We start from the raw sequence: 26,968 nt of genomic DNA, 5'->3' as shown, positions 1-26,968 counted from the left end.
CATCTCAAGTGTTTTTATGGAGTAACCCAAAAGTAAATGTAAAGAGTAACGCCAAAGTAATGTACTTTCTCCAGGGAGTAATCAAAAGTAATGTGTAGTGTGTGACGCATTTCTTTTTTGAGTAACGGACCAACTCTCGTACCAACCACCACCATGTCTGCTGTGTATGACAAGTAAGACTGTAGGTAACACTGTTCTGCTGTAACTGACAGTGATTGTGTCCTTTGTACAAGGCATTGTTGTACATCTGTGTGTGTGTGTGTGTGTGTGTGTGTGTGTGTGGTCACTCACAGTCTGCCTCAGTCTCAGTGCTCTTGTCCTCCAGGGTGAAGATGGGAGCCATGCAGCCATCAGTCCTCCAGGGGGCAGCAGAGCTCAGGGAGGACACACAGCTATCACTGTTGGACATCTGACACACACACACACACACACACACACACACACACACACACACACACACACACACACACACACACACACACACACACACACACACACACACACACACACACACACACACACACACACACACACAAACACAGGAAATGTGTCTTTGTTATATGAGCTGACATGAAATAATCAATAGCAATATTATGGCTGCACACTAGCAGCAAGCGACTTAGATTCAAAAAATGCAAAAGACAAGCGACAAGGTCTATTAACACACTTCTCCAGCCGAAATAGAATGGCTTGTTGGTAGATTAGCCGTGAAATTTCTATTATTATATTATGATCTGAACAGCATTCATTTTATAAGACCCATCTGCGCAATATCAGCTCAATATCATCGCCCCATCCCCATTACGCTCCCCGCTGTAATTCTCACCAGTGTCACCAGCTAAATGGCTCGATCTGCATTGGCATAGAGTGGCAGTTTTGGTCGAGGCATCTTCTCCCTGTGCGTTTCGCGTGCGCGATCCGTTCACGTAAATGTGGGCGCATATAATCCAAGTATGACTGAAGAGTCGATGTGAACATTTTCGCTAGCTTAGCCCCTAGCACTCCAACTATGCTAATGCTATCGTCTAAACAGAAAGTGCATGGGAGCTGGGAAGCTTTACCAGGGAAAGGACCTGACGTCACTTCCGCTTCTATCGTTGGACGAGCGGTGACAATGGAAGGCTAGACGATCGACGATTTTCAGATACAGATCATTTATTTCGTTTTTAATGACCCAGTACGGTAAATTACGGTCCGGCTGAGACTCCTTGCTCAGATATCCGGTATATTACGGTTTTAATATGGGCATCTCCATACGGCTGTCAAAGTGTTAAAACAAGCCCAAAGGCTTCACAAATTGAACTCTATTTCATAAGCTATTTTATAAATGAAGAATGTTGAAAGCAAGGCCAAATAAGCAACTACACTTCAGAAACAAGCCCAAACAAAAGCCACCTGCAACTAGAGTCTTTACATGAAAACAAGACCAAAGTCCCTTATAATGAGCAGACCTGTATAATGAGCAGCAGTGCTCATCTGAATGCAATGTTCCGTGCCATACTACTCCATAGGCAGTGTCGCGGCACCCGCCGGTGCCGGGAATTGTATTCGCTGTCCCTCCCATTATATCTCACCTTTAATAATACCAACTTGTATTGTGTTTTTATATCATTTCTATCGTTGATCACCTTTACAACGAGGTACAGCTTGTAAGCATCGGGCATTCAAGGCATGAACTACACAGCCAAATGTGTGGGTAACGCCGACCAAAATGTTGCCAAAATGGCTTGCAATACTGTTCTGCTGGCATTTACTCTCGTTTTGGGCTTCCCTGACACTGAGATTAACATTAACAAAGTATTTTTACACTTTGTTAATTTTAAGTTCTGTGTCAGGGAAGCCCAAACCAAGAGTAAATGCCAGCAGAACAGTCAATATGTGTTGTTTTTTTCTTTTCCTCATTACTGTGGGAGAGTGCAATCATTCAATGCACCAAGCAACAAAGAACACCAACATAAAAGTAATTTTAACCATTTTTGGAGGGGCGCTAGCCACACGCTTGGCTATGTTACTCATTCCACGAATGCCAGATCCTTACAAGCTGTACCTTGTTGTTCAGGTGACAAAACAACAATAACAATGATATCAAAGACAATACCATTTGGCAAAATTAAAGGGGGGATATAATGGACCAAATGTTGGCAAATTTTGGGTCGGTGCTACCCACACGTTTGGCTGTGGTGCTCATTCCACAAATTCTCAATGCTTACAAACTATGGCTATGTATGCTGAATTGCTGATGATTTAACGCTCTACAGAACTGCTACTACATTGTATGAGTTGGAAGCTGCTTTGAATCAGGATTTAGAAAGGGTGTCTAACTGGGTGAAGGACATTAATTAGCCCTCAATGTCACCTAAATGGAAAAAAAAGCATTGTTTTTAAATCCAGGCATATGCTTAAGGGTGACACTCAGCTGCATCTACTGTATCTATGACAGGAATATCTATAGAACAGGTTACAAGCTAACACACTGACCACTAGTGGTGTCAAAAAATAATCAATTCAGCGATGCATGGCGCAGTGCACGATTCTGAATCGATTCAGCAACGTGACACAATCGATTATTATAGCCGTACATACAGGAGAGTGCATCTCTCCACTCTGACATGTCTCCTTTCCGACTTGTCTCCATTCCGACACTAACCCTATCTCTAACCGTAACCCTAAACCTAACCCCCATGGGAGTGTCGCCACTCCGACAATTAGAAGTCAATTTCGGAGTGGCGACATGTCGGAATGGAGAGAGCCTCCCCATACAGGGGTGGCTACCGGTTGCAGGTAAATACAACATGCAGGCAGGTGGAGTTAGATTTTTGCAAGTGCATTTTTGAGTGGGGATGCAAACAAAACAAAAACCACCAGAGTTTTGTTGCATGTGTTGCGGTCCAAATAATCCAGCAAGCCGCTTATAAGCCTTCCTATCCATCCTTGACAGCCGTGGCAGCCCAGTGTTTAGTGAAAGAAGAACGGTCAAAGCTAAGCTGAGCGTCAGCATAATCAATGTGTGTCAGTCAGACCAATGTAAACCCTTGATGTCTGGTCGGAGGACTTCAAAATAAGAAAAACAGTGTCGACTTATGGAAAAGTAAGAGTCTTATGGTCTGTGGAATGTAAAATTACAGCACTGTTGGCTTGGCTATAATATGCTGTTTTGACTGTTGGTACAAATAAAAAATAAGGGAGAATCCATAAATTCATAGTCATTTATATATTTGGCATGTATTCAGTATATCTGACTGCTTGTATTGGCTGATGAAAAACCTTTACGTTGTGCAATAATATAGAAAATGTGATGCATCGCAATGCATCGTATAATCAAATCGTAATCAAATCCTGAGGGCAGTGCCAATGCACACCTCTACTGACCACACTTGGCAGTTGATAATGTCTGATTTAACCCATTAGGATGGGATAGGAATGCCTTCTAAATTAGTAGTTACCACACTTCTCACAGATCTTAAAAAAAAAAGATCACATCATGGCACTAAGGGAGAGGCTTGTATATGTTATTTTTGAGCAGTACTCCTGAAAGGAGCTAAGCTCAAACATCTGGCATTTTCCAGGCCCCCAAAAATGTGAAGCGTGGCCTACATCTGGCCTAGATATGACTGACCTACATCTGGGCAAAAACAGCTCAAAGTTTGTTGTACGACCAGGGTCCCATTGCCCAAGCTTCGCAGGACGCGCTGTGATTGGCGGAGCGCGGCACCACGATGAAATTAACTCATACATAGCACCGCTCACTTCACACTGGGTGTGATTTTTTAATAACCAATGCAAAAATCTAACATGACACATACGTTTCACGGTATTTCTAAAGGTCTGTTGTTCAAATGTGCAACTTGATATGGAAAATAACCAAACCTGAGTGAGTACAACGCAAAAACTATCATCCATGGTGACCCTCATTTATAGCCCTGAATACAGGACTCTCATATACATGAGAGTCCTGGTGCCGCCTCAACATGAGGAGTAGTGGGCAATCGAGCCCTTAACGGTTTGAGCTAGGAACGTCAGATTTCAAAAATAAACTGCTTACCTAAGCCAACTTTGCTAACGATTTGACGCCGCACAACGTTCATTACACGCCGCTCCCCGGTTGTTGAATAAAACGCATTTTTGTCCGAAATTATTTTGCTTAACATAGGACGTCCGCCTCTAGTGGACAGTCGCGTCATCGCATCATCTCCGTTCACTACAATGATCAACCGGAGATGACGCGACTGTCCACTAGAGGCGGACGTCCTATGTTAAGCAAAATAATTTCGGACAAAAATGCTTTTTATTCAACAATCCGGTAGCGGCGTGTAATGAACGTTGTGCGGCGTCAAATTGTTATCAAAGTTGGCTTAGGTAAGCACTTTATTTTTGAAATCTGACGTTCCTAGCTCAAACCGTTAAGGGCTCGATTGCCCACTACTCCTCATGTTGAGGCGGCACCAGGACTCTCATGTATATGAGAGTCCTGTATTCAGGGCTACCTCATTTACACAGATGGTATTTAGGCCTATGTGAATTAGTTCGGTCAGTCTTGTAGTATATTGACGAGGCTTGACAACGACTTTATAGTTCAGTGAGTTTACTTATTCCACAGCGTAGCATACAGCAGCATAGCATTCACATAGTAACAACTGATCTACTGAAAGTTGCACGACAGTACCGTTAAGTGTACTGTAGCTACGGGTGCCCAAGAGGCACAACACCTAATATGTGACATCCCCCTTTTTATAGATTTTTTCCATTACATTTCATTTTCTTTTAATACATTTCTCTCTCTTTTTTTTTAATGTTTTCTTTTTTCTTTTTCTCTTTTTTTTTTTTTTACACACTCAACCATTAATAACCATATCGAACAGGTGGTTTACTTTGCCGACCTGACCTGGTGTGATACGAGAGTCCAGGTTGTTCAACAGTTGTTGCTGTTGGGACTGTAACAACTGCGTGCTCAGGTGAACTTGGTGGTGGTGTTGCAGGTCTGACACTTGTGTCACAGTCTTTTGTCCCAGAGCCTGTGTTCAGATCACTGTCCTCCTGACCAATGTCACGTTCGATAGTAGCAGGAAAGGTTTCCTCACTCGTTGGTCTCAGATGTTTGCGGTTTCTCCTGTACTGTCTCCCATCAGGTGTACGGATAATGAAGGATCTAGGCAGCTCGTGTCTTTGCAGAACCACAGCTGGCTGCCAGGTCTTTCCTCTCTGCATCCTGACATTGTCACCTGCTTGCAACTCAGACAGGCTGGTGGTTTGCCTGTCAAAGTACAGTTTGTGCTTATCTTGTTTTTCTCTCAGCTTGCTGCGTACCTGATCAGACCCCTCTGGAGTAAGCAGTGTGGTTGAAGTTGGCAATTTTCCTTTTAGCCGCCTTCCCATTAGCAGCTGTGCTGGTGATAATCCTACACCCTCCAGCGGTGTGTTGCGATATTCCAATAGTGAAATGTAGGGATCACCATTGCTGTCTTCTGCTTTTTTCAGCAAGTTCTTAACTGTCTGTATTGCCCTTTCTGCCTGACCATTAGATTGGGCATAACCAGGACTGGAAGTGAGGTGTGTGAATTCCCACTTGTTTGCAAAGTCTCTAAACTCAGCACTAGCATACTGAGGAGCATTATCCGAAATCAACAAATCACAAATACCTTGCCTAGAGAAGATCGATTTCAGTGCTACTATGATGACACTGTTACTGGTGGTATTCTTTAGCTTTACGATTTCTGGAAACTTAGAGAAATAATCCACACACAGTAGAAACTCAGATCCTCTGAAATGAAAAAGATCAGTCCCTACTTTCTCCCGCGGCCTGTGAGGTAGGGGGTGTGAGAGCAGCGGCTCTCTCGGGTTGCTGTTATGGTTCTCATTGCACGTGGCACACTGAGACACCATTTCCTCAATTTGTGAAGACATGTGTGGCCAATAAAGAATGTCTCTGGCTCTTTCTTTACACTTCACAATTCCTAGATGTGACTCGTGTATCTTGTTCAGCATCTCCTGTCTCATTTGAGTTGGAACAATGAGCTTGGCCCCTTTAAACATCAGTCCTGATGTGTGAGTGATTTCATCTCTAAAGGTCCAATAAGGCTGCATTGTTTTTTTTCACTTCCAAATCTTTCTCCAGCAGCTCCTCTTTCTGCTCATTAAGGAACGCACGGCTCAGTGCGTCTGCTATATGAAGCTCCTTGCCTGGACGATAGTTGACTTTAAGGCTGTATCTTTGCAGCCTCAGCAGCATCCTCTGTAGCCTCATTGGAGCTTGATGTAAGGGCTTTTTAAAGATGCTCTCCAGCGGTTTATGGTCACTCTCAACTTGAATGACCTTCCCATAAACGTACTGGTGAAACTTCTCACATCCATAGACAATGGCAAGTAGCTCTTTTTCGATTTGCGCATAACGGCGCTGACAGTCACTGAGTGCCCGTGACGCATACGCTACTGGCTGTCCCTCCTGCAGTAGGACTGCTCCGATGCCTTCTGAGCTGGCGTCTACTGACAGAGTCACTGGTTTGTTCACATCATAGAACTTTAACGTTGGAGCATTAGTGACCAGCTGTTTGAGTTGCTCAAAACTCCTCTGCTGTGGTTCCTCCCAGTGCCACTCGGTGCCACCTTCAAGCAGCTTTCTTAAAGGAGCACTGATTTCTGACAGGTTAGGAATAAACTTTGCGAGATACTGGATCATGCCATTGAACCTCATTAATTCCTGTTTATCCTGTGGCGGTGGAAGCTGTGTCACTGCTCTGATTTTTTCCTCATCCGGTTTCAGTCCACTGGCACTGAGTTTGTGTCCAATGTATTTTATTTCCGTTGTCCTGATTGTGCACTTCTCTCTGTTGAGCTTCAAGTTATTGTCTTTTGCTCTCTCCAAAAGCAATCTCAGCCTGTGATCATGCTCTTCCACAGAGTTTCCCCACACAAGCATGTCATCAATGATATTCACAACTCCTTCAAGCCCCTCGATCATCTGTGCTATGGCCCTCTGGAACACCTCGGGTGCCGAGCAGATGCCAAACGGTAACCGCAGGAAACGGTACCGTCCAATTGGGGTATTAAAGGTGCAGAGCTTTGAACTCTCTTCATCCAATTTGATTTGCCAAAACCCTTTATTTGCGTCTAGTACTGAGAAATACTTAGCGTTTGGCATACGGGAAACTACTTCCTCAACAGTCAGTAATGGATAGTGCTCCCGTTTAACAGCTTCATTCAAGTCTTTTGGATCCATGCAAATACAGATTTTCTTAGGGGTGACCACAGTAACCATACTATTGACCCACTCTGTTGGCTCTGTCTGCCTTGTTATGACGTCCATTTTCACCATGCGGTGTAACTCCTCCACCACTTTGTCTCTAAGCGCCACCGGAATCCTCCTGGGAGCGTGCACGACAGGTGTGACAGTGCGGTCAATCTGAATATGGTGCTGACCAGGTATGCAACCCAGTCCACTGAATAACTCCTCATACTCTTTGAGGATGTCATCCTCCTTTGCAAGTTCATGCATCCTCTTCACCAAGCCTAATTTCACACAAGTGGCTCCCCCCAGTATAGCTGGTACATTTTCTTGTGTGATTTCAAACTCAATGTTGTGCTTCTGGCCTTTATATTCACAGGTTAGAGCTCTCTTGCCCAGCGGTGCTATTTTCTGCCCAAAGAAAGCAACAAGTTTGCTCTTACTCGCCTGGAGTCGGCCTCTGACCTCTAGTGCATTGAATGTTTTCACTGACATTGCATTACAGTCTGCGCCTGTGTCCAGTTTAAAAGTCACAACTTTTGAATTTATTTTTAGGCTTTCCATCCATTTTCCTCCCTCAGTTTCAGATGACTCCATCACACCGATGTGCTTGTACTGTGACTCCATCACACCGATGTGCTTGTCATGCTCCTTACTGAGTGTGCCAATAAACATTAGCAGCATTTTCCTCTTCACCTTGCTCTACGGCATGCATTCTCTTTCTATATGGCTGCTGATTCTGTGTCTGACTCTGTGATCTACACATTTGGCAAAGTGATTTTTCTTGTGACATTTGTTACACTCTTGGCCAATTGCAGGACATTTATTTGGTCCATGTTTGAAACCACATCTGTTGCATTCAGAACCACTCTGTTCTGTACTTGATTTCACTCTAAAGTATTTTTTTCTGACAGTTTTCACAGCATGCATTTCCACTTCTTCTGTCAGTGCTTTGACTTGAGTAGTAGTTATTTCACTTGCCCTGCAAATATCAATGGCCCTTTCTAGTGACAAATCTGATTCTCTTAACAGTCTGCCTCTCACTTGATCATTAGTAATGCCACACGCAATTCGGTCACGTACCAGTGAATCGTGCAGATCTCCAAACTCGCAGTCCTTTGCCTTGTGCTTTAAATCCGTCACGTAGGAATCAATGGGCTCCGACTGCTTCTGTGCTCTAGTGAAGAAGATGTGCCGTATATACGTTAAGTTTTTCCTTGGCTCACAATAGTCCTTAAACTTCTTCTTCAGCACGGCTATTTTATCTTCTTCCTCGTCGGCGAAGACGAACGTATTGGATACTTTAATCGCCTCCTCTCCCGCGACGTGTAGAAAAGTAGCGCACTGCACTCTTTCGGATTTCTCATCGACTCCACTGGCGACACTGAAGAGTTCATAACGCTGAATCCAGCTTCTCCAGTTCTCTGCGAGGTTTCCTTGTAAACTCAAATTTGGCGGTGGCTGGAACTGTGCCATCTCGCTCTTCCTTCTCCCGTCTTAACTTCTGACACCATGTAGTATATTGACGAGGCTTGACAACGACTTTATAGTTCAGTGAGTTTACTTATTCCACAGCGTAGCCGTAGCATACAGCAGCATAGCATTCACATAGTAACAACTGATCTACTGAAAGTTGCACGACAGTACCGTTAAGTGTACTGTAGCTACGGGTGCCCAAGAGGCACAACACCTAATATGTGACAAGTCTGAGACAAGGTAAACATGGTGAATACTCACTGATTGACGTTGCATATTATTATTATGCAGCCCATGTAGGGCTGCGGTACCTGGCGTAGAAGTAGAGGTAGTTCCAACTACAAACTTGACAACAACAATAAGCTCTCAGCATCCTCCGCACGGAGTACACTTCACAGATAAAACGGTTGTTAACCAATAGCCATTAGCATGACTTGAGCATCATTTCAACACTATTACAGGAACCGAAACTTCCTTAACAGAACATGTCCAAAATAGTTTTCAGTTAACTCTTAATTCGTTTTCAGTCGGCATAAGTACATAATAAATTCCTCCTTGCCGTTGAATGCAAAAACCAAAGCCTATGGTGGCTGCCGAGGGACAAAAAGGTAGATCACACAATACAGCAAATTGCACCATCTGCTGGCAAAGACCATCTATAAACACTACCGTGTCATGTATTACTTGGGTTGAGTAAAGGTACAAAAAGTATTGGTACCAAAATTGGAACAGGTTATGCAAAATGTCCATGTTTTACAAATGGTATGTCTACAACAAATATTTGAAAATAGCAGATCTTCAAGCTCAAAAAACGCATCATGATTCATGATGCGTTGTAAGGATAAGTGGACCCCTGTTCAATTAAATTGTTAGATGAATTAATAATAATTAGCCTATATAATACAGTGTTTACAGCAGCAGTGTTGCATTGGTATCACTAGTCGAACTTTCTACTCCAGGGGGATTCTGTCATCTAGTTGCTCGTATTCATTCCTGCACTGACCTAGGCTATAGTCATTTGTTTTATGTCATGTTTTTATTGTTCATCATTTACGGTTGAAACCACAGGGATAGGTGTTTTGTGGTTCTTTTAATACATTTCATGATTAAAAATAGATATATATTTTACAGTAACTACAGCGCTGCAGACACTGGCTGTGGAAGCAGTAATGCATCCATGGTTTCACTCCATCTGCAACAGGTGTTTCATAGTCCCTTTATTATTATTATTGTACACCTGAGATATTGGCTGATCATCAGCACGCTGTGTGACCCATTTCAACGAGTGAATTTCCATGACAGAACCGTGGGTTCTGGACAGGCCTGACTCAGTATCTTGAGCTGGTAGCTGCTCCCTGCCTATGTTCATCATTTGTAAGAAATTGATCACTGTTAAACATGCAAAGAAATACCAATAATTGGTACAATAATGATTAAACAGCACTTACATGGAGCTTTATTTTGCTAAGGACCTTTGCTAGGAGGAAATCAACAATAAGAGAGTAGTTTATGCAAGTAAAGAACCGACAATATTTCCTGTAACATCACATCACAGCGTTTTCTCTGAGCAAAAGAACGTCCTCGTCAACAAACATGGCTCTATTTGCAAGAGCTCTGTGACTGTGACAGAAAACACATGGAAATTGGTCATGAATATTATACTGTAATAATTAAAAATGGAAATGCAGAGAATTTGGGGAAGATTAAAAGTATATTTGGGAACATTAAGAATTGATTTAGTTAGAAAATTCAACAATAAACATGCAAAAGTAAAGTAGAAGTTTTGCAGTGTGGTAGTATGCCTCTGCCAACCAGTTATCTGTGTCTGGCTAAACTCATTTATAAACTGCCCAAGAGGACTCTTCATTTGTGCCAAATGGCATGACGTTCCCTAAAGGTGTTCCAGTGGTTCGTGCGGCATGACAGAAAGATGGACATAGCAACAGTTTGTGTAATTCAACAGCACTGCCACAAAGGACTAAAGTGAATGATCATACGTTTGAATTAGATCCTGTCACCCTTTGAAAAACTACTGGTCAGCTGTGTGGATCCACCAGATTATAGAAGCAACTCACCCATTTTCAACCTTATGTTCATATAATATTTGGTCCTTTCTTACCACTGCGCACTATAAAATGGCACAATTTCTGCCTACTCCCTCTGAGTCTCCTTGGTGGCCTATGGACAGTTAAGAGGCCTGCCTACTGTATCTGTCGTCATCAAGCTATTAGAAACTACAGCTTTACTCTTCCCGGAGAGTTGGTATGCTGAACATGCTGAACAACAAAAGCCACCGACATTCTATAAATTAAGATGAGAGAACAATTCTAAAGTTCAAAACAGAGGTGTGAAGAAGGCACAGTGGTCCTTTAAGTTGAGACGCATTCTTGACCAAATATTTTGTGACAAACTAAATTTACAATGAAGGTTTTTAATTCAAACTACAATGAAGGTTTTTAATTCCCCTGTATGACTTCAGGTGGATGGACTTGGTTCATGTGCTTCTCCAGATTACGATTTTTTGAGAAGTGCTTTTCACAAATTGTACAAACAAAGGGTGTTTCACTATGAAATTTGAAATTAAAGCCCTTGCTATTAGCTGTGCTAGGCAAGGGTTTTGAACTTGAACTATGAGTATTCACGTGTCGCTTATTCATGTGTCTCTTCAGATAACCCATCCCACTGAAGACTTTGCCACAGTCTTTACAACTATAGTCTTTGTTCTCTGTCTGACTGCTCGTGGGTGGAGTTTGTTGTGATGATGAGTCCAGCTTCTTTCTCAAAGACAAGCGTCGTTCTTCCATATTTTCTGTCTCGTGCAAGTTCAGTTTGTTTAAAATGGACTGATTTGCCATGGTCTTCTCCCAATCATCGCCGTCTTCTTCAGTGATGTCAGATTCGGAACAATTTGAAGAGTGGACCTGGTCATCACTAGCTGGTTGTGATGATGGTAGCCAGTAGTTTATATAAGCTTGTGTTTTCATGTGTTCATCGTCATCATCTTCAATTTTCACTTCTAGCACCGTTGACTCAGCAGCCTCCTCTGGTCCTTGAAGAGGCTCCTCCTCCGGTTCCTCTTTAATCTGTATAAGTTCTGGTGTCATCTGGACCAGACTGGAGTTCCTCTCCTCCTCTTCAGGTGCAGGGAGTGAGAGCACTAGGAGGAGGAGAGAACAGGTAACATCAGTGTGTTTTATGATTGCATCTGTTTTAAGCTGGTTGCACACTGCTGCGTTTTTCGGGCCGAATATCGGAGTGAATTTCGGAGCGTGCAAAAAGAAATCGACCTCACGTTATGTCAGTCACGTTTGCACACTGCCGCCCGTTTCGCACACCACTCAGTCCCTTGCTCTATCTCTCTCTCTCTCCTTGCCCTGAAAAACGCAGCAGTGTGCAAAGACCTTTATTCTGTGTTTTAAGTGTTTTTCTCATCCATGGACAGTTGTCAAAGGGGTCGTGGGAAAAGTATGAAATGATATGTAAATACTACTGAACTGACCCACACACCCAAACAGCAGTGAGCAATGTTTCCAATACCTAGTCTGTTGATAAACGCACCAAATAAAATACAATGTCTAAGGTCAAATTGAGAATCAACTGTTTAATTAAGAAAGCAAAGTCCATTCGTATGGACAACTCATCCTCTCAGATCTGAGTACAAGCTGCCTCCTTCTGGCCTTCGCCTGAAAGTTCCAGGGGCCAAAACAAACAGGTATAAGTTCTCCTTTGTGCCTGTTTCCATACAGGCTTTAAACACCCTTGAGAGGAGGAGGTATAATCTGTAGGTAGATTGTAGTAGGTAAATCTGCAATTAACCTACGTTTCTTTTGAATTGCCCACGAATTCCAATAATGTACTTTAGGTCCCGTCTGGCCAATAGATTACTTTTTACTTTAGCTAGGCCCTGTTTGGTTTAACTGCACGCACATACTGATACCTTGAACTTGAATAAATGAACTTGAATTGTCACACTTGCTTTGGCAGTGTACACACATGTTTTTCATGCCAATAAAGCTCCTTTAAATTGAAGTGTGTGTTGTGTGTGTGTGTGTGTGTGTGTGTGTGTGTGTGTGTGTGTGTGTGTGTGTGTGTGTGTGTGTGTGTGTGTGCGTGCGTGCGTGCGTGCGTGCGTGCGGTCACTCACAGCCTGCCTCAGTCTCAGTGTTCTTGTCCTCCAGGGTGAAGATGGGAGCCATGCAGCCATCAGTCCTCCAGGGGGCAGCAGAGCTCAGGGAGGACACACAGCTATCACTGTTGGACATCTGACACACACAGACACACAGAGACATGAAATAATCAATGGAAATACTGAACACCTACAGCAAACAATATAGATCCTATCTATGCAATCTGCACCAAAGTTGCAATGATACATGAAACAGACAAGTCCTAGAGAGTATGTACAACTGAGTATGTATTAAACCAGTGGTTCCACAAACTCTTTCGCTCGAGACCCAAACAAGAAATTACATGTTAGCCTGTGACCCAAACACGTAAAAAGAAAATGCAGATCTACAAGCTCACAACACGTCGCTTTGAACCACGAGCTTGAAGATAGGCTATTTTCACTACTTCTTAATTCTGTTCAGTGGCAGTCGCCGTATATGGACGATGCTTCATCTGTATCCTGAAATACTTGTTGAGTCTCCCAAGTTTGTGCATCTACAACTGTTTGTGTTCAAGAATTTCCTGTTAAATGTGAACGCAAATAAGGATATCAAATGTGTGTGTTTGTGTGTGTGTGTCTGAGCCTCGGTAATGTCCACACATTTGTTGTGATGCCTGCAGATTGCAGGAATGCCCAAGCCAAAAGCTAAAGCTGAATTCTGTTCAGTGGCAGTCGCCGTAAAGGAGTTTCCCAAGTTATTACATCTACTACTGTTTGTTTTCAAGAATTTCCTGTTAAATGTGAACGCAAATAAGGATGTTAAGAGTGTGTGTGTGTGTGTGTGTGTGTGTGTGTGTGTGTGTGTGTGTGTGTGTGTGTGTGTGTGTGTGTGCGTGCGTGTGTGAGACTATGCAACATGTTATAATACAGTCAGCCAACTTCACCTCAGGCATTCCTCTGACTTCAGGAGTTGAAGTCCAAGTACCAGAGTGTCCTCCAAGGCACTCCCAGCTAACCCTCATCTGAGACCCGACGTAGGTCACGTGTGTGTCGGTTATGGGCTTTCCACAGCACTGACACTTCCTGAAGAGCTCTCTGATACAGGACTCATAAAGAATGGCTTTAGGCCAATCAATCATCGGGGTGGCGCTGGTGATTGAATAGTCTTCAGGGAAATAGTTGGAATCCTTGGAGTTGAAGGCTTCTCCACTGCTGCTGCTTGTGTCCAAAATACCCTATAATTAAAAAAAAAAAAAGAATGTTGAGGAAAATAAGGAAATGAGCAAACACAGTGTTTCGTTCATGAGTACAAGACTCGTGAACGATTGGTCCAAATCCCTGAAATGTGTTGTTCACACCCCTCCCCCAATAGCCCCCGGCAAACGGGCTGTACTCACGACGTAATAAAAACGCTCCTGCGTTAGTGTTTTTCACTGGACGATCGCGCAATGAACAGTGAACGTGAACACATCGTTTGAACGGATCATTACTGTAAACGTGAACGAAATTATTTGTTCACTGAAATGAACGGGATTGCCCATCACTAGACCACATTGGCAGTTGATAATGTCTGATTTAACCCATTAAGATCTGAGGCCGGTTCTACAAATGCCTTCTAAATCACCAGTTCTCACACTTTCAGGATTTTCAGAAAGTTACTTTTCTCGTTTTTTATATTAACCACTTGAACCCTAGTGTCAATATTCTGAGAACTTTAGCCAAAAATAGCAGATCTACAAGCTCACAACACGTCGCGAAGCGTTGAGAGCTTGTAGATCGGCTATTTTTGACAAAGAGCTTTGGTGTAGAGGGGAAAAAGAGCTGACTAAGTACAGAGTGAATGTCAAGTTATGTACGATTCAAGTGGTTAAATACGTATCTGAAAACACAAATTGACATGAATCCAAAATACACTGATGATTTTGCTGTCAAACAATGAAACTATATGGAATCTATAAGAAGGTTGTGGGGGTCCCTGCTCCATCTCTCTCTCAACTAAGGGTTCCTTGGCCTGAAAACATTGAAGACCCCTGCTCTACGGGATGTAGAGTGGCCTTGTGGTTAGAGGGTCCACCATGGGCCTGGTAGGTTGGGGTTCGATCCCCGGGAGGGTCAACAAGTAGGTTGGGAGTGGCTTATTGTCGGCATCAGCCGGTAACACGCGGGAGTCTGTCCCCGTTACAATGCGCTAGACCCCTGGGAGATGGACTGCTGAGGTGGAGCGCCACACCTACCATCAGCTCCCATTACTTGCCGCACGACTTGCCAAGCCGTGCTACTCGTACGCTGAGTTGGCGGTGCCCGGAATCGAACCCATGACCTTGCGGTACAAAGGCGAGAGCTCTACAGACTGAAAACCAAAGAAAAAACTTGACCGAATGCCACCCTGGAGCTGGAGATTTCAGCCGCTAAAACTGGATCTTTTTGTAACCGGATAAACAAGCGAAGATTTACAAAAATATTCGATTCAGTGGATCTGTGTAGGCATGGATTGTTTTTTTTAGACCTAGATATGTTTGTTGTGTGGACCACTGGACCTACATATTTTTCTATGCGGATGTACGAAAGACAAACTAGTCTCGCGTGGCCAGACTATCCGCGATTTGCAAATGCTCCAGTCATACAGTCTGGAATAACGTAAGAAGAATGATGAGTGCCCGGTTAAAGCGGACATGAAGCCTCCTCCTCATTTCCGTTTCTGTCTCAAACTGCGCACATTTATCCTAATATAAATATAAATCATCTAAGCATATTTAGCTTGTTGATTAGCAGAAATTACATTTTAAAATACATTTTCATGAACGGAAATGCCAGCTTCCATTACTCGCCGTTCAGGAGGTGTAGTTCCAGACTCTATATAGCATTCGGAGATTGTGGAATAGTTGTCTGGCTACGCGAGACTACAGACAAACAGACGTAGCTTTTACCATCAGGCGTGCTGGTTCTGGCGCTCCAGTGTGGCCTTGTTGTCCAAAGCCCTGGCGCTGCTGCTGTCTCTTCAGGCGCCGCCGCTCTCTGGTCAGGCGGCGCTGGTGAGCGGCGGCTTCCTCCGTGAGATTCTGGCGACGGCGACGCTGGCGTTCCCTGTCCAGGCGGCGCCGGCGCTCCTCAAAGGTCTCCCCCTCCGGCACGGCAGGCACGGGCTCGGGCTGGAGCTAGGGGTGGGCGATATGGAAAAATACAACATCACAATATTTTCCCAAGCTGTATCACGATACACAATCTTAGCGCAATTCTTTTTCCATGTTGGTTTATTATGGTTATTTTTCAAGTTACTTAACAGTACGACCACCTACAGTTCAATGTAAGAAAAAGGAATAACAGAACATTTAGACCAGTGGTCCTCAAAGTGGGGTCCGGGGACTCTCTGGGTTCCTTTTGGGAGGTCTAAATTGATCCTGGCAAGTATGTAATGTATGTATGTAATGGACCCTTACGGATTTACTGTCAGAGTTGAGGGGAGACCTTGACATTTTAAAGTTTGAGAACTACTGATTTAGAACAAAATGCAGGTTTAAATGAATTCCGCAATGAATTAACAATTTAACAAGATTTTTTTAACAGGCTCCCTCATTGTATCACAGTATATATACCATAGCTCTGAAAAGGCATATATCGTGCAGACATTGTATCGTCTCAACGATATTTAACACCATATTGCCTACCTCTAGCTGGTGCTGCTCGTCATCGACGTCCTCCGTGAGTCTCTGGCGGTAGCGCTGTTGGCGTTCCCTGCCCAGGCGGCGTTGCCGCTCGCTCTTCCAGTGGTACTCCTCGGTGTCAACGTCCTCCGGGAGTTTCTGGCGGCAACGCTGCTGGCGTTCCCTGGCCAGGCGGCGGTGGCGCTCTTCGTCGGTCTCCCCCGCCACATAGGCGCCTGCAGGCACATAGGCGGCGCGTGTAGGCTCGGGCATGGGTGGCTGCGTGGGTACAAAATAAAAAGTCCTCTATGAGCGTTATAATTTATGGTTAGGGGAAAAACTCACTGTCAGTTGTATTCGGTTCAAAAACACTTGACTTAAGCCCCTTTTCGACTGCAGCTTTAGCACCACACCACACTACACCACACCGCACCACATAAAAATATCTACATTTTCCATTACACAAAAGTACAAATTTACCCTTTTAACTGTGATTATAATACAATATAAATTTGTATTACAACTATCCTAAATTATAATACACTATAATGGATTATAACTGTGATTATAATACACTATAAAGTATTAATGTATTACTATGATAATTATAATACACTATAATAGATTATAATAGTGGTTATAACACAATAGAATCTATTATCATGCATTACAACTATATCCTGGTGGTCTAAATGAAAAGTCAGTGAGTGATCAGTCATTATGAAGTGTTTGGCCCTGTTTGGCCTAGCTCAGTGAGTGCGTGCGTGCGTGCGTGCGTGCGTGCGTGCGTGCGAACAAATGGGCCTGTGGAATGACAAAGCACTACAGGATGTCTTTAGCAACTTAGCATAAGCCCCTCCCATGACCTTTTATGGTTTAGGGGGAGGTGTATCTGATGTGATGTTGCTGCTGTGACTTATTGACAAGATAGCTTCAGTGTGCATGCGTGTGCATGCGTGTGTGTGACTGTGTGTGTGTGTGTGTGTGTGTGTGTGTGTGTGTGTGTGTGTGTGTGTGTGTGTGTGTGTGTGTGTGTGTGTGTGTGTGTGTGTGTGTGTGTGTGTGTGTGTGTATTTCAGGTGTGCAGGTGTTCTGAGGTAGGAAACTGCTACTTTCCTCTGGGCTTTGCATAACAACAGGGCTCCATTCCTTTGGATTTACATTCATTAGGGCCCGTTCACAATGAGCCGAACCCGGGGCCGAGGATCCCCGACAAGATTTCGGGAGGACCCCCCGGGAAAATCGTTTGGTCGGCCCCGGAATCGGTCTTGGGCTTGAACAGTACCCCGACACGATCGGATTATGTTAATTAGCTTTTTTATGACCTCGGGACTCGTCGGGAGCACTCACGATAATATCAAAAAAGCTTGATATTGTCGGGTCATCGGGTAGGAATCCTTTACAGTTATTGTCGTCTGAATGAGCTCACGGGATTGCTTCAGATTATATGAAGCCAGCTCCTCCCTTTTTAGGCTGCGCAGAGTGTAGGCTATTCGGTCACCTCACAATAGAACAGCCTACACTTTTATTATTATTATTAGCCTACTTACTTTTTACTTTAGCCTACTCTCTCCCTAAAATGTTGTAATCACTTGTTCAAAAACGTTATAGCCTATAGCGTTCTTTTTTCTTCTTCTGCGCAGTCATTTGGCGACAAGGCAGTGCATTCTATCGCCTCACGAAAGCCTTTCCCCATATAGGCTATATATAATATATTTTTTATATTTATAAAAGATAATATTAATCACCATTTGAAACGCCTGTTTCAAATAAGCGCACGGTTCAAGCGCCTGGGCCGTTATTTCTTATTTGCAATTAATATTATCCTTATTATGTTTTATATAAGAGCCCGGGCTATTATTTGTTTGGTTGTTTGGTATTATTTGCTATTTATTCAACTTAACTGGTCATTTATGTTGCATGGCAGTGGTGCGCTGAAAACAGCAAATCTACAAGCTCACAGCAGTGCTGTGACAGCACGTTGCAAGTGCAACGCACCGCACTCACTGTGCGTCGCTAGGGTCATATGTTGCATGCGCTGAAAACAGCAAATCTACAAGCTCACAGCCCTGTGGACAGACACTTCTAAAAATGTATATGCTGCCCAGCCCAGCCCAGTCAGAGTGCGTCGGGGAACAGATTGCCAAAGGACTCCAAAAAAAAGAGAGAGGAGTCTGCTGCTCTCTGCCACTGCTGGATCAGAATAACTCATTACCTGTTGCTGCCTCTTTTTATCCAGTCCGCATTTTGAAGAAGTAATCCATTATTTTGAGGTGCAAGGGGAATGTAGAAGGCTCAATACTATAATGGTTTAATGTCAGGAATGGATAGTGGAGTGGTCATGTCAGCGAGTCAGAACACCGCAGCTGCAGGACTTCTGCGCTAATTGGGTCGTTGGCTCGTTGACTACAGACCTAGATGTGTGTGTGTGTGTGTGTGTGTGTGTGTGTGTGTGTGTGTGTGTGTGTGTGTGTGTGTGTGTGTCTGTGTGTGTGTGTGTGTGGAAAGGGAGAGGACGCGTCGTTCATGTTCAAGTTCAAACTCTCACGCAACATGTCGCTTTGATGTCATGCAGAATGTAATGCGCAATTTCCTATTGATCAGATACACACCTGAAAGTATTCACGCTGATTAACAGTTAATTTGAGCAGTGATGGTAAAAGTAGGCCTAATCAGTGAGAATGCTTTCAGGTGAGCCTTTCTCCGTGCTCAAAGGCCAAGTAAAAAAAAAAAAGAGAGAGAGATTAATAAACTTGAACTCTGTCGGTCCACCGCCTCATCCAAGCCTTCAACCAACTGTCCAAAAAGGAAAATGGACATGTATGGTTCATTTAGTTCCATTACACTGTCAGGGTATTGCATATCACCTAAAACCGGATTAATTCTTCAAAATGTGGACTACATCACATCACAGATGCAGCACTCAAGGTAATTAAATGTCAGACCAAACCTCACCGTTGTGACTCCGACCAAGCCAAATATATTAGCCTATCTTATATAAATATAATAACGATATTATATATTCCCACGTGTGGGGAAAGGCTTTTTTGAGAGGTGATAGAATAGGGTGGTAGAATAGGGTGGTTGGGCCCATTAAATATAAAAAAAAAACTCTTTAAGAGGCTGCGCAAACAAAGAAAAGGAAAAAAAAGCAAAGGGGCAAATACACGTTATAGCCTACACAGTAGGTCTATATGTAGGCTGGTAACGTGTCCGTTGGCTTCACGCTGGTCGCAACGACTTCACTTTTAGCGTTTCTTGGTTATAGACCTATTCATTCTTTATTTTTTATTCTATTGGTCGGCAATGTGCGAGCCCATGGCACCATCCGCGACCCCACGTTGGGTCGGGACACATAGTTTGAGAACCGCTGCCACTTTCTCAATCCGTGGAGGCTGGAGCCTTGTTTCTTTATTCAATCAACTGCCAGAAAAAATAAAAGTGAGTGAAGAAAGAGAGAGAGAGAAAAACACTCTTGATTTTATCCCTCTTGAGGGGGCGGAATTTTCATCTAGTCGCGTCTCTCATGGCACCACCCCCCCCGAGATCGTGGGTGGCTAGAATCGCGAGACGTCGGTCTCATTTGTAATGGTCTGAGATATTTCACTTGGCACAGCGGGATATACCGGGCCCGATCGCAAGACAGAGGATCGCTGTCGTTTGAAATGAACACCGATAAACCCCCGGGCACGACATCTGATCCTACCCAACATCGCGTTTAGTGTGTGAGGCTCTTTAAGTGTGGACCTGAGGAAGTTAATTGCTCCTTCCCAGTGTTAGTGTTTTGTTATGTCGCCTGAATAAAACAACACTTTGTCAGAGCAGACACACAGAATGAGGGCCAAGATGGCTCAATAGAACCCTGACTACACGTTTCCTCCGCAGCAACAAAGGACACAAAAATACCGAGCGTAATATCGGTGCACATCTCATACAGAGTTTCTGCACGTAGACTTGCTACAAACAGGCAGGTACTAAACTGCATGGCACAAAAGTGTGAAGCATTACATATTTTGTCAATATATGTGCAAAAAAATAGATTTTGTTGCACTGGTGCTATAACATATTGGCAACTTTACCTATCCACACGCTGACAGGGAAACAGGTGACAAACACAGAAGACAGACGTCTATTTTCTTTCTACAATCTCCAGCCTATATACGGCCGCGGTGCTGAGAAATGCAAGCTTGCTCAATTCATGGTTCAAACTTATTTGTAGGCTATTCTATAGCCTATTTGTAATTAAGCTGTGTGGGTTTTGATACAAGTCCGGTCTGGAGAACGGGAGACGGGGTGCGCTCGTAATGTGATGAAAGCTGGAATCTTTACCAACTCTTTTTACGGTGCTATAGCCTATTTTTTGTCTGATTGGGACGCACGCAATGCGCTCATGTGATGTGATGAAAGTTGGAAGCTACCAACTCAAAGAGCTGCATCAAATAGTTTCTCGTCGTAAAGTGTTTTACTGAGAAGCGAGCGTCGAGGAATACAGTCTGGTCATCCATCGGTGACGCGTAAAGAAAAAAGAAAAAGAAAAAACAAGCCCACAATCCCACATGTCATGTGCAACACGTTGCATAAGCGATCCTTTTCTGAACCTTATGTGACACATAAGGTTCACATGTGTTGTTTCATGAAGAATATTTCTTGTAACTTGTTAAATCCATTGGTGAGTGAGAAAAAGAGAGACGAACAGAAGTGAGTCGCTGCTGCTTTAGCAAGCGTCCAGACAGTGTGGTGCGCACTGCAGGTTCCGTTGCCATGCCTGCTAATTATAAGTGACTATGGTCTTGATTTCCGTAAAGTTGCTTGTATATATTGATCGTTTCTGGCTGCGTTTTATTTGTTGTGATCTTTTAGATCGGTAATTGTCAAGTAGCTGATGTGGCGATGCTTATAGTTTTAAATTGCTTGTAGATAATATCACTTTTTGGGGCTTATTTTCGTACACCTGGTTGCTTATTTCTCTCGCAAAGTCTGGCAACACGGACTTTAATACCGCGACAATGCTTTAGTGAAAACGATGTATTTTATGGCTATGCCAGCATTTTTTGCTCATGTGAAAACACCCAAAAAACAAAACTCCCGGCAAATTGAAAATGATTATGCTAATTATTTTGCAGGAAAAATTCCGGAACTGTAGTGAAAACATGCCTCTACTCTAGATTGGATACTTTTTAGTACCACGTTTAGTACCACTTTCACACCACTCTACCCAGGTCCTTATAGAGGAAAACCTGGCACAAGTGGGTGGTGTGGAGTGGTGTTGGGCCTGTGGAAAAGGGGCTTTATGTGGTATATTTCAAGACAGAATAATATGCTTCTTAATACATCATATTATTGGTTATTTTCATTTAGGCATATGAGCTGTAGATTTGTCGGATAGTTGAACAAATGGCTGTCTGTCCTGACAGTCACCAAAGCATCTCCCAGTGCTGGATCTGCCCTTTTATTTGAATGACCACCACCTGGAGTTGGCAGCATTGACGACAAAAGGTCTGGTAAAGTCTTTGAAGCATAGGTTAGGTGTCAACACCGATTATAATTCTCTTTGTCTAACTGGAAACGGCTGTGAGCCCGGCCTCCCCATAGGCCTCAGTCTCCTTCAGACACTATTTTCTCCACACAACATATAGGATGGATTCAAGGTCTATATCCTTTCTAAACTGTAAGATGCACACACATATTACTAAAGGTTTACACATTGCATTGTACACATGTATGGGCATGTTTTGACATAACATAACTATCATGAAGGGGTCTCCATATATGAGTAACTGGTCCCATATACATCACAGATGGCCAAGAATTGGCATGACGCATGTCACCCTGAGGTCGCAAGTCACCCTGAGGTGTCTTAGATACTTGTTTTGAGTGGTCTTGTGTAATATTGTAATATTTTGAAATATGGATGTTTGAATTCATGAACTGTATGCCATAAAAATTCAAAATCGTGACAAAAAAGGGGGGAATAAGTTTGTAATAACTGAATGTGGTTCTCAAACTTTTTAGGCCGTGACCCCCAAAATAAACATATTTGATCTGGGGACGTTTAAGAATATATTTTATGTATTTATTCCCCGGATCCAAAGAATATCTGTGGACCTTCAAGATGTGTATTTGAGGACCCCTGGCCTATAGTCTTCTTTCTGTTATAGTTTATTACTATAGTACGACACTTGCTTTGGCAATGTACATTATGTTTTCTCATGCCAATCAATAAAGCTCATTAGAATTGAATTGTATATTACACAATGCAGCACGTGTTGCTTACACAGTTAGCCGTTAGTACAGCATTATAACTCCAAACTCACCTCTTCTGTTCTGCTTCTTTTGGCCATCAGGTCCAGGTCAGCAGCTGATGTTGACGCCTCAGCCTCCGTATCTCCCGTCTTGTGGGGGAATATAGACGGAACGGCGTTCTCCCTCAGCAAAGCCTTTGTTTTCCTGGTCTCTCCCGGGGCCTTGATGTCCATCAACTCTGCCATCAGGTTCCTCTGAAAGTCATCTGCCGTGAAATGTTCGCTGCACACCCGGAGAGGACCGAGCACGGCGGGATCCGTGATGCTTTCGTCGTAGCGAGGGTGTTGGATGGCTCTCAGCCACTGCTTGCAAAGCTCCAGTCGGTTGAGTTTTGGGAAGCGGTGGAAAGACATGCCTCCCTCTGTCTGCTTCTCTCTGACTCTATTGTCACAGCCGGGTACAACACAGAATATCGGCATTTTTTCCACCTACACGTTTCCTAATCACTAATACTTATACTGCTACTAAAGCAATCTTCCAGCTACAAAGTCCCTACACACTATAAGCTCTCTATTGTTTCCCGATCAGGGCGAAATGCTAAATGCTACTGAATCCCAGCTAGGCTAGGGCGGACTCCATCTGGCGTTTCCCAACGGGTCGGAGGCCCTAAGCTAGATGCAGAATAGATGTTCCAAGTGCGAGTAAACGTTTTTAACTCGAATCTTTCTGACATGACAAAGTTTGAGAACCACTGATGTAGGCCAATTCTACAAATGTCTTCTAAATCCTAACAGTTCCAGAGATGTCATTACGTGCGCATCCCGCATCAAAAACTCATTCAAGTCACCCAGGGACTCATTCATGTCATGGTCCTGGGGTCCCGGGGATGCGCCTCCATTGGAGTCCATGTTAAAATAATTTACCGCGTCGCGACTCGCGGTAAAAGAAAAAAAAATGTCCACAGACACCACCATTGTTCATGGGTGAAAGCATCCTACTTTACCATACGTTAACACAAATAAAATCCACGTAGAAAGTCTTAAACAGGCGATAGAAACGTCAATGTTTTGTAAACTTTATATTGAGGACTCATAAAACTTTTCTGGGACCCATTTGAATGACCACCTGTGGGTCCCGGGACCCATTACATTGAAAACCTAGTAACATCACTGCAGTTCTCTGAAGAAAAGAAGAAAAAACGTATGTATGTTGGATAATGTTGCTCTCAAACGTTGTCATGTCAAGGACCCCCAAAATGATATGAATTTGGCCGCGGACCCCCAATCTCAAAATATATTTTGTTCCAGGGACCTCCAGACCTCCAGTCCCAGAAGCAAAGATTTGAGTTGAAAAGATTCACTCTAAACGTGGGTCTATTCTGCATCTAGCTTAAGGCCTCAGACCCGTTGGCAAACCCGCACACACAGGGCGGACACTTTTTCTGTGTGCGGAACTCTCCCGCACGAACACATTAACAGAGTGCACCGAGCGGTGCACTCTCTTAATATGTCCGTGTGGCATTTATTTCTACAGCCCTGAATACATGACACCCGTCATGTTTCCACCTCACCTGGCTTTGTCGTGAGGTAGACAAAAAGCAACAGTTTGAGCTACAAACGTCAGACTTAAAAAATAAAGTGCTTACCCAAGTCTCATTTCGGTCAGAAATTATGCCGTTCAACCAGAATTACATGCCGCTCCCGGATTGTTTAATAAAAAGCATTTTATCCGACAGATTTCTGCTTTCCATTGTACGTATTCCCTTGTTTTCCCAGAGCCCTCTAGTGGAGAGTAAAGTGAACGAAGATGATGTGACTCCACGTGAGGGGAAACCAGGAAATACAAAGGAAAACAGAATAAACATGCTTTTTATTAAACAATCCGGGAGCTGCATGTCATTCTGGTTTAACGGCATCATTTCTGACCGAAATGAGACTTGGGTAAGCACTTTATTTTGGAAATCTGACGTTTGTAGCTCAACCCGTTGCTCTTTGTCTACCTCAAGAGAAGACAGGTTGAGGTGGAAACATGACGGTCATGTATTCAGGGCTATTATTTCCAGAGGGCCACACTGACTTCGATAATCAAGTCAAAGTGAGTTACAGCAGCCTCACATTGTATAATTGAATTGAAATTTGAAACACACGAGAATTATGTTAAAACTGCATGAATGGTTAGACATGCCAGACTACTTTACAATAAGGTCCTTCCACGACAAGACAGCTGTACTACTGTACTGTATCACTCTAATATACTCTGGCCTACCATACAAACATTACAGTTAGCCTACATAAAAGAATATGTGTCAATGTGCTGTATCAACTTTTTTAAACTAGTCTATACATTTATAATGTATATTATCTGATCTGCACCACTCCATAGGTCACCTTTAAATATGGACTCACGGTTGACTGTTTCGCTCTTGCATTAAAAAACGTAAAACATTTGAGTAGGCCTACATACAGAGGTATGCAGGTAAAACTTTACATATACATACAACCTTTTGGAATGTAAGATTTTGATTAATCATTTAGTTTGAGGACTTCGAGGCCAGACTGAGATGTTCAAAAGACCCAGCCCCAGACCCATGTTGCCCTTGTGTGGCATAGTAATATAAGGGGCATATGGCAAGCCGTTAGAACATTTAATAGATTCACCCTCTTACCTGTAATGTTTTAAATATTCAAAATCACATTTCTCCTCGTCAAAACTGCATTCTCAATAGTCACCATAATAAGATATACATAATAACAATCTTACTAACATTTGTAATTCAAGATCTGAAACTGTAGTTTGTCCTAGTAAGAATTAAATTGTAGATATCGTTAACTGTAGAGATCCCCTAGAAAAAAAAAGATAGATATCCAGTATTTTGGTTTTAGATATGCATAATGCATTTAGGATAAACCTAAATCCCAATAGACATGAATGGCACAAGGGAAGTCATTCTTCCTTTTTTTATATAGCACGCTTTAAGTCACAAAGTGCTTGACAGAAGAATGCATAATACAAAGAAGAATTCACAATACAAAGGCAACAAGATAACATCACAAAGGAAAGAATAACATATAAAATATAATGGACAAACGAATTATATACATAAAACTCAATGGTGATAGGGGTTGAAAGCAGCTCTATTGAGGTGAGTTTTCAGAAGGGATTTAAAACGGGGCAAAGATCTCTTTCTCTATCAAGGCATATAACCCCCCAATAGACCACTGCATGCACCTACAGTAATAGCATTACAATTGCAATATCTATCAAGAAGAAGTTAAGCCAATTACTTAAGCCACTATTAGACTTGGAGCAGTGGAATCTAGGACAACAATCCCAGGACAAATATCCAATCACTCTAGATTCTTAGCCCTCCTGGCCCCCAAACTGTGGAATAAACTCTTAAGTTTCACTTAGAACTGCAGACTCACCCTAGCTTCCGCCGAGGCCTCACCTATTCAAACTCCACCTTAGCCCATAGCACTTACCATAGTACTTTCCTACCCTCAATGACCATACATGTAATAGGCCATGGCTACACAGAGCTGGATTTTTCATATATCCTGGTTTTTCAGATATCCACATAAAAATATCTAGGTCCACACGACAAAGATATCTAGGTCTAACAAGCACACACACAGTAAAGTCTTCAGAGATACCCGGGTTACCTGTCTACACGGATCCAGTGAATCGGATATTTTTCAATCTCTCCACTTATTTATCCGGATTAAGCCCTGCAAGCCCCAACAGCACCAACAAATGTCTAGATTCAGAAATAGTCCAGTCATTTTAGGCCAAAATTAGGCTAAACCTCAAACAAATTGCAATAGTAGCAAACTCAACTGATTTTGTATCCTCAATATGTCCTTAGTGAGAGAAAAAAAGTCCCAAGGAATCCCACCAGGGCAAAGTTTTGAAAACGACCTACCTACCTTCACTTACTATACACTACAATATAAAGGAAAAAATGACTGAAAAAAAATCTGCTTTAAGTGGGATGTGAGGGGTCAAACTAGGGGTTTTTAATTATTCTGAATCCATTGCAAGCATTTGTTTTGCACGAAAAAAACGATGGTCAAAACGATGGTTTAGTGATGAGTCATCAATTTTCACAGTCTTTTGGGGTCCGTTTTTAGCCCAAGGAATGTTTTTCATGCAAAACAAATGTTTGCAATGGATTCAGAATAATTAAAAACCCCTAGTTTGACCCCTCACATCCCACTTAAAGCAGATTTTTTTTCAGTCATTTTTTACTTTATATTGTAGTGTATAGTAAGTGAAGGTAGG

The 26,968-nt window shown here is 43.0% G+C and overlaps 1 protein-coding gene across 1 annotated transcript; it reads right to left on the bottom strand.

Annotated features, from left to right (window-relative positions):
* Positions 1–10,200: 10,200 nt before the first annotated feature.
* On the bottom strand, positions 10,201–23,233 carry LOC308298913 (uncharacterized protein). Its single transcript, XM_080742607.1, has 6 exons — positions 22,759–23,233; positions 16,469–16,723; positions 15,731–15,958; positions 13,748–14,038; positions 12,840–12,957; positions 10,201–11,852 (listed from the first exon to the last, which is right to left on the bottom strand). Exons 1-6 carry the CDS (start codon positions 23,164–23,166, stop codon positions 11,152–11,154), a joined length of 2,001 nt encoding a protein of 666 aa, XP_080598733.1. The 5' UTR covers positions 23,167–23,233; the 3' UTR covers positions 10,201–11,151.
* Positions 23,234–26,968: the final 3,735 nt, after the last annotated feature.

Source organism: Nannobrachium achirus (genome assembly GCF_963921795.1).
Source record: "Nannobrachium achirus genome assembly, chromosome: 15".
Lineage (NCBI taxonomy): Eukaryota > Metazoa > Chordata > Actinopteri > Myctophiformes > Myctophidae > Nannobrachium > Nannobrachium achirus.
Note: the sequence above shows the minus strand (reverse complement) of the source record. Positions and strands in the feature narration are given on the sequence as shown.